At 29.6% G+C, this 8,371-nt stretch overlaps 1 protein-coding gene across 2 annotated transcripts; it reads right to left on the bottom strand.

Moving 5' to 3' along the window:
• Positions 5,651-7,648, bottom strand: LOC107644426. Of its 2 annotated transcripts, none has more exons than XM_021102990.1 (5): positions 7,342-7,648; positions 7,195-7,255; positions 6,280-6,331; positions 6,115-6,184; positions 5,651-6,028 (listed from the first exon to the last, which is right to left on the bottom strand). In XM_021102990.1, exons 1-5 carry the CDS (start codon positions 7,435-7,437, stop codon positions 5,942-5,944), a joined length of 366 nt encoding a protein of 121 aa, XP_020958649.1. In that variant the 5' UTR covers positions 7,438-7,648; the 3' UTR covers positions 5,651-5,941. The 2 variants fall into 2 exon arrangements, with proteins under 2 accessions (XP_020958649.1, XP_016203767.1); XM_016348281.2 differs by having other exon boundaries at positions 7,195-7,270; positions 7,342-7,645.

The raw sequence follows: 8,371 nt of genomic DNA, 5'->3' as shown, positions 1-8,371 counted from the left end.
TCAAAATCTTTATTTTACTATAAGTTTTATTGAAAGACTTCAAAAACCTGAAAAAACTTATTTTTCACACGGAATTTCTAAGAAAAATTTCAAAATATAATCAACATAACAGATTTAAAAGTAAAACCACCACTAAAATTATGAATATTGAAGAAAAATTAGAAGAAGTTACAATGCTTTTTAAACAATTAAAAATGGCTCAAGAAAATAATATTATGGAACAGGAATTTCTAGCCCTTTAAGTCTATCTAAGTTGAAGATTAAAGAAGAAAATTCTGAAATAAAAGAATTAACAAAAAAGGTCGAAAAATTAAATGAAACCCTAAATACTAAATTATGACAATAAATAAAGAAGAAATATATGTAACTTATCAAGACAAGAAACAAGAGCTCTTTGAAAGAGAAAATCGTTTAAATTATTTACAGTTTTCTGGAATAAATCAAAGGGCATTTGAAGCTCTAAAAATAATTTATGACAAGTTGAAAAGAGAAGTTGAAGAGCTAGAGAAATTAATAGAATCTCTGGAAAATAGTGATGAATCAATGATAGAGTTTGCAGAAATTTTAAAATAAATAATGAAGCATAAAAAGATTGAAAAACCAGAAAATAAAATAAAAAGAAAAAGGGCAGAAAAATTAAAAAGTAAAATAAAAGAGTATAAAAGGGAATTAAATAACCTTCAGATCGAAATTGATGACCTTATAATAAAAAGGATAGAAATAAGAATAAATATAAACAAGTTGGAATTAAACTTAAAAAATTTATAAATGCCTGGAAAATCATATTATGACTTAAAAGAATTAAAGCTGTTGAAAGAAAAAATGGAGAATGAAGTTGAAAAATTAAGAAGGTATTTAGAAACAACAGAAAGTGTAGAAATAAAAGAAGTTTTTGAAGATTTAAGTAGTTATATTAAAGAAAAAGACAAACAGATAAAAGATTTTATATACAATAATCCATGCAAAAAAGAATATTATAAACTAAAACAAGATTGAAAACTATAAAAATGAAATTACAATATACAAGGACTAGTAAAAAGGATTGCAAAATTGGTATCAGAGCCTAGTTAACGATTAAGGGTAACACTTTCTCTTTAAGCAACACTTTTAGTGATACACTTTTCAACCAAATAAAAACAAAAATCTGTAAATCTGTACCAAAGTGCATCTGTACACTAGATGGACCCATTGGATAAATATATACACAGTCATGCTTTTGTTCAAGGAGGACAACTATAATTGAATAAATATCTCAGTATCAATTAGAGAATAATAATAATAAAAATGATAAAAAAAAAAGAAAAAAACGACAACAATAATGATGATAATAAAAAAAAATGATACGAAAGAAAATAAAGTACGACCGAGATAAAAAAAAGCGTGCATATATAACAATCAAGACTTGGTTGGACAATAGTAAAATTTATTGTGGACAACGAAGGGCTATAACCCCCCAAAAATTTTTATAAAATCTTTAGTAATAAGATGATATAGAACATTATTAGAGTTCAATTGGCTCAAGTTTTACATACCATAACTAAGTATGCTGTATTCAAGTCTTAACTTTTCTATATTTACTATTTTTTTTTTCAAATTGATAGGACCAATGCACTAATTAGAATGCAGTTTTGTAATGTATTTGATACAATAAAACTCATCATCACTATCATTATAACAACGTTTATCTTTTAATGCTATTTTATGTCTTATTAGTTTTATTTTAATTTTTTCAAACAAAAATATTAAAATATTTTTTAAATATTGGCGTTATTTTATTAGTGTAGACTAATAGAAAATTTTTACAAGTTACAACTTGTGAAGTCTTAATCTTCCAAACTAAATTCTAAGTATTATATTTTTCATATCATCTTTAAAAAATTGAATCATTTTCTTATATTTAATTAATTTAGTACTATTTTATGCTTTGTTAGTTTCCTAATTATTTTTTTTAATTTATTTTTTATATAAATGTTATTATGTATTTTTTATGTTAAAATTTTAAAGCTCCACTACTACGTTAGATTTAGTTTGAAAATTACTTGGTCACCTAATTTTATTGTTTTAACTAATAACATTACAAGTTTTTCTAAATGTTCAGTTAATTTCTTAAGCTACAAAAATAATATGGCATGTACATTTTTTACTATATAATTAATAATTAGCATATAAAATAACAAGGAACAATATAGCTTAGTAATCTTATAAGAGGAGCATGCAGTAACAAGGAGGACCTGAGTTTGAATAATATTTTCATCAATTTTAGAATTTTTATCGAATGATTTGGCTGGACCGATTTTGACCAGTTCTTATCGGGTTTGACCAGTTCTTATCGATTCTCATTTTTAATTGGTCCTATGACTGGACCGAACTAGTTTGGAGATTTGATTCACCGGTTTTTATCCGTTCTCATTCTTAACTGGTCCTATAACTAGACCAGACTAGTTTGAAAATTCAATTTATTGATTTTTTTTATCAGATTAATCGGTTCGGTTCGATTTTTGTAACTGTGAAATAAATGATTCTCCATGGTTGATTCCAACAACAAATCCAACAAAAAAAAATATGAACTATTCAGAATCAACTTGTTGATTCGTCCAATAACATAGCAAGTAAAAAAAATCTAGTTATTAACAGCAAATTCTAGTAAATTAACAATTAATTAATATCATTAAAAATGGGACAAAATTATGCTATTTTTTGCTAGTCATGATTGACACAACTTTACTTAAAATGTTCAAACATAGCAGATTGATAAACGCTTGGTGTCATTAGTCTAAGTTAAACACATAAAATCTATACTATTTGAATTCTTTTTAGTTTTACATAATAGACCTTCTTACACTTCATAATTTTATTATCTGTTCATGTAGATTGCAGACGAAGCAGAATTCTTTTCATTTGGAACCAATGACATTTGGGTACAGTAGAGATGATTTTGGCAAATTTCTTTTTATTTACCTGTCAACCAACATTATTTATAGTATCTGTTTTTGAATAGTCTTTTATATATATAATCTCATTTCATTTAATTTGAAGATGAAGAGAAGAGAAGAAAAGAGATGGGATGAGAAGAGAGGGGTTACTGCAGAGAATGATGATCAAATTTGGGAATTAGGATTTTTAACTTTGATTTAGGGACTAAATTGCACCATAAAAGTTTACTAATCCACATCAACTAGCTGTTACCTGGCCAACGTGTCACGGAGAAGTCCAAATCAGCTTTCTGGTAGCGCCAGATGAACGGAATGTGCCGGAAGGACGAATCTGAGTCCCGGAGTACAATTTCAAGGATGAATATGAGTAACAATTAACTTCAGGGACTACTATGAGTCTCAAGTGCAACTTCAACTACCACTTTAAAACTTAACTTATAAAAGTACCCTAACTATAATTATATAGTTGTTTATTTAAAAGAGAAAAACGATAATACTAACTTGGAAGTCGATTGCTCCCGCGATATGTCAAGTCGCATTCAGGCGGTTGATGTCATCGTCTCGTGCGTCTGCACGCGCCATAATGTCTAAATATCTCAAGAATATCAAGAAAAACGTCCAACATGTAAACAAAATAACAATGGTTATATACAAACGTATATACAAACATTATACATGTAATGTGTGACGTGTTTTATCTCGTTTACACTGAAATATCAAATATATAAAACAATAAAAATCGATAAAAATGTTACAAATTACCTATTTTTATAAATAAAATATTTATTTTATTTATTTGAAAAAAATTCCTGTTTTTGTGTTCTTTTGCGCTTATTTTTATCTTCCCTTAGTCTATTCCTTTTTGCATCATTTTTCCCGTTTTCTTCTCATTCTTTAATTTTTAAGAGTACCTTGTCCATTTTTTTTAAATCTAAGCATAGTTAAGGCGAAACCAAATTATGTGAAACAAACACAAAAATTCTGTAAAATAAATATAAAAATTTCTTGAAACCAATACAAAAAATTTTGAAAAATAACACTGAAATACGCAGAGAAATAAAAACGAAGGAAAAAAAAACTGCACATAAAAAAAGATAAAATGAAAGACGAAAAGAACGAAAACAAGAGGAGGTAAAAATAAAAATAAAAAGCAAAAACAACAGTTAAAAGAAAAGAAGATTCTTCCTTCGCAACAATTGATTATCAGAGGATGCGTTTGATTTTGCATTAGAAAGAAGAGAAGCACATTTGTGTGCATTGAACGCTTTCTCTTTTTGTTTGGATATTTTTTTTTCTTTAAACGCCAACGTAATTTTACGTTTTATAAGAAGTTAGAAATTGTAACTTTTGCGTTTAGAAAATCACGTTAGGATTGAATTTATTTTGTTTTATCAATTCTACCCTTTAGTAAGTAAATATTAATTTTATTATAAAATTAATTAATAATATCTATTTAAATATCTAAATTAAAATAATAGAATAATATAAAAAATTTATTTAAATTGATGTCTATTTTAGTAATTTTTTATCTAAAAATAATTTTGAGTAATGTAATCCAAACAATATTTACTTTACTATAATCCATTTTGATACAAAGGTTACCAAACATAAATCACTTTAACACAAATTTACTTTTCATCAAAATCAAGTTTTGACAAACTAAAATCCAAACACACACAGAATAGTTAAAAAGAGAAAAGGACAAATAGGTCCCTGACTTTTTGCCTCGAGAACCTTTTTGTCCCTGACCATTGAAAAATACTTTTAAGTCCCTGACCTTCACAAAACTTGGACGGATCAGTCTCTCCGTCCAAATGCCTCCGTCAGGGACTGATACGTCCAAATGCCTCCGTCAGAGACTGATCTGTCCAAGTTTTGTGAAGGTTAGGGATTTAAAAGTATTTTTCAATGGTTAGGAGTAAAAATGTCCGCAGGACAAAAGGTCAGGGACCTATTTGTCCTTTTCTCTTAGAGTGTCCTTTTCTCTAAAAAAAAAGGACAAATAGAATAATTATAATTAAAAAACGCATAAATAAGAATAATTAAAAATGAGTGAAAAATATAATTAAAAAACGCATAATTAAAAATGAGTGAAAAATATAATTAAAAAACGCATAAATAATTATAATTAAGTATAGAATAAGAATGATGTAATCTATGTAAGATGATAGACGCTCAATACAATAGATTGTTCTTTATTGATGGTAGTTTTAACTTGTTTTCCCTCCTTGGTAAGTTTTAACTTGTTTTCCCTCTTTGGTACATTTTTTCCCTTTTTTTTATTTTTTTTAGCTCTTGGAAGTTGGAACCTGGAGGGAGCAATAACTAAAACTATTTGAATTTCGAAGATGTAATCTCCTTAAATTGGAATGAATAGAAGCAATATATTCCTGGACGGTTTGGTTATTTCCGGTTTGGTTATTCCCATTTTAAATTGCATAAGTGCCTCAACAGCACATCCAATGCTGAAATAAATTATTACTTGGAATGAACCAGAAGCACCATTTGGGGATGAAAAAATAATAAAAATTGAAGAGTGCTAAGAACCAGTAAATTTTGCAATTTATAATCATCAATTAGTCATCATTAGTGTTTTTAATAGTATGAAATTACATTTAATGAGTGTATAATTACTCACTTTTCTTTTAGTGCTGACCAAATTTTAATAAAAATGCTGCCCATCAATTTTCTCATAAAGAATAAAAAAGAAAGCAACATTTGGGGATGAAAAAAATAATAATAAAATAAAAAAAGAAAGAGTGATTGGTTCCACATGGGCATGACCACATGGATGTGCCTTTAGTATATTTAATCTAATGTACTCTACTATCCAAATGTATTTCAATACAATCTAATCTAGACTAAAATGAGGATTCTAACCCTTAAATTTGTCACTCATCACAACTCAACGTCTTAAATTTGACATATATATGTATGTGACAAGGTAGATCCAATACTGAAATGCTAATCCAGGTTTGAAAGAAAATGTATTTACTTCAAAAGTTTCACTAGGACTCTTCCTTGATAAAGTAACTGGAAGGTAAGGAGAAATCTTCTTCATGATTAAGCAAGTCAATCTCTTCATCATCTGTTTTCTGATGAAAAATTAAAAAATAAAACTTCTCTTTATTAGTTCAAATCTAAAATTAACATTGTTATTTGAGTATGCATACTAACTTACCAGCATTTCTAAGTTGTAGAACCGATCCAACAGTTGAAGGACCTCTTCGGCAGAGAAGTGTCTGTCAAAACTGAATGAAGCATATACAATTCTAAAGATTATCTAACAGAAAATATAGATCGAAGACATTACGCTTGATAATCAAACAATCAAGACATTTCTAACCTCCTCTTTAGAAATTCCATCAGACCATAAATGACAAAATGGCGATGTATTCCTTCAAGAAACGATAATCATTGTAAGCATATAACCTAAACTGATGAATCATTATCCAAAATAATAATAACAATAATAAAAAATATTGATCCTGACAACAAGTGTCAACTACTAATGCTACTCACTCTGTTCCCTTTCATGTACTGTATCTAAATACATTGCTCTAAAAATGTATTAAAAGATGACAATGATATATAAAAAAGAATTGGGAGGAGTACATAGTGTAGAAATGCTTTTAAAGGATGATGTCAACATCCATCCAAACACAATTAATCCTTGACAAAGAAAAAGCATCAGATAAGGAAAAGCAGCACTTTCACACAACAACAATTCAAAATGTTCATACATGAACATCAAAACTACTTTCTTGTAGTCGACAGAAATGCTTAATTGCTTGTTGCCTAGTTGACAGGTTCATACCCTTGCTTGATGTTAGCTTAATGGAAAAATAATTTAGGATAGTGTAATCAGAAACTATTTAGTAGTTATCTAGTGCCTCGCTAACCAAATAAAAGTTTACTTCAGCATTTTTTCTATCATAAATCCTTAAAGTAAATTATAACACATGCAAGAAAATGTAGTATGCATCACCCTTACCGTTCAAGATGGCAAATGCCATAATAAGGAAAACAAGCTTAGGTAGTTGCTCTCATTATGTAATTTGAAATCCAGTATCATTTTATCCTAAATTCCTTCCATATTAATTGTAATTAATGAAATGAATCAATAGCTCTACCTAACAAATTTGGCGAATTTAATTGTATTTACATGATTCTTCTATCCTCGTATCAGTTCTCTTTTAACACTAAAGAAATCCCTACAGTGCAGTATCAAAATCAAATGGAAATATTAAAAAATAAAAACCTTGTAATTTAATTGGAGGATAAATTTCGAGAGCTTCCAACACCCTGAGCTCCAATTCAACCTGCGCTGCTTGCTCCTATCACAAATTCGATCATTTTCCAAATCCAAATTTCAAAAACCAAAGAGAGTGAAGGAGGAATGAGGTACCTTGGGGAGAGAGGAAGCAGAGGAAGGAGGGGGTTTGCACGGAGAGTGTACGGACATGCCGTCATGTTCCTCTTCTTTGGGTTTTCCACTACTCATTTATTCACTGATCACTATCACAAAGAAAATTCCCTTCGCAGAAGAACTCAAGAAAGTGCAACTTTTTTTCGTTTATTATGCGTGTTCATTCCTGATTCTTGGATTGCTTAGGGTTTTGGATTTTGTTCCCTTGGGTAAGGTAGTGGTGCTGTACGAATGTGAGGTTTGCAGTTTGCGGGAATAGTTGAGCCAACAGTTATTATGTGAGCCCACTTGAGCCCATTTTAAATGCAATTTTTTTATTAATATTATCTAAATCTTTTATACAAGCTTTTTTTTTTTTGTGACTTAAAATCTTTTATACACGCTTTAAAAAAAAACAAGAAAACCTTTTAGACCATTTAAATAAATCCCCATCTCCTCTCTGTTGTCGCGTCTCCCACCTCGTCCACTGCTTTTTTCTTTGGCTCGTCGTTGCGTCTCCCCATTGCGTTATTTTGAAAGAAGTCACCATCGTGTTATTTAGACTTTTTGTATAAAATCTTTCAGTTTTTGTATAAGATAGATACTTGTATCTCTATTCATATGGAAATTAAAAATTAGTTAGAACTATTATGTAGATGGGGAATGGGGGTCCCCGCGGGGAATGGGGCTCCATGGGGAATGGGGATGGGGAGCAATTTTCCCCCACGGTGGGGAATAGGACGGGGATGGGGAGTAAATCTGAGGGCGGGGATGGGGAGCAGGGAGGCATCCCCCGCCCCCGCCCTGCCCCATTGACATCCCTAGTCATCAAGCAGAATTGGCTATTAAAGGGGCCACGCACGAAATGGACACCAAATCATGCCAAATGGACACCAAATTTCGTTATAGAATTAGTTGTGGCTATCAATATGCTAACATAGAGGTGGAAGAGAAATTGTGGAGGTGGAATAAACTTAATTTCTTGACAAAAAACTTAATTTTATAAAACAAAAATTAACATCATTAAACT

This window comes from Arachis ipaensis, chromosome B05, assembly GCF_000816755.2.
Source record: "Arachis ipaensis cultivar K30076 chromosome B05, Araip1.1, whole genome shotgun sequence".
NCBI classification, from domain to species: Eukaryota; Viridiplantae; Streptophyta; class Magnoliopsida; order Fabales; family Fabaceae; genus Arachis; species Arachis ipaensis.
Note: the sequence above shows the minus strand (reverse complement) of the source record. Positions and strands in the feature narration are given on the sequence as shown.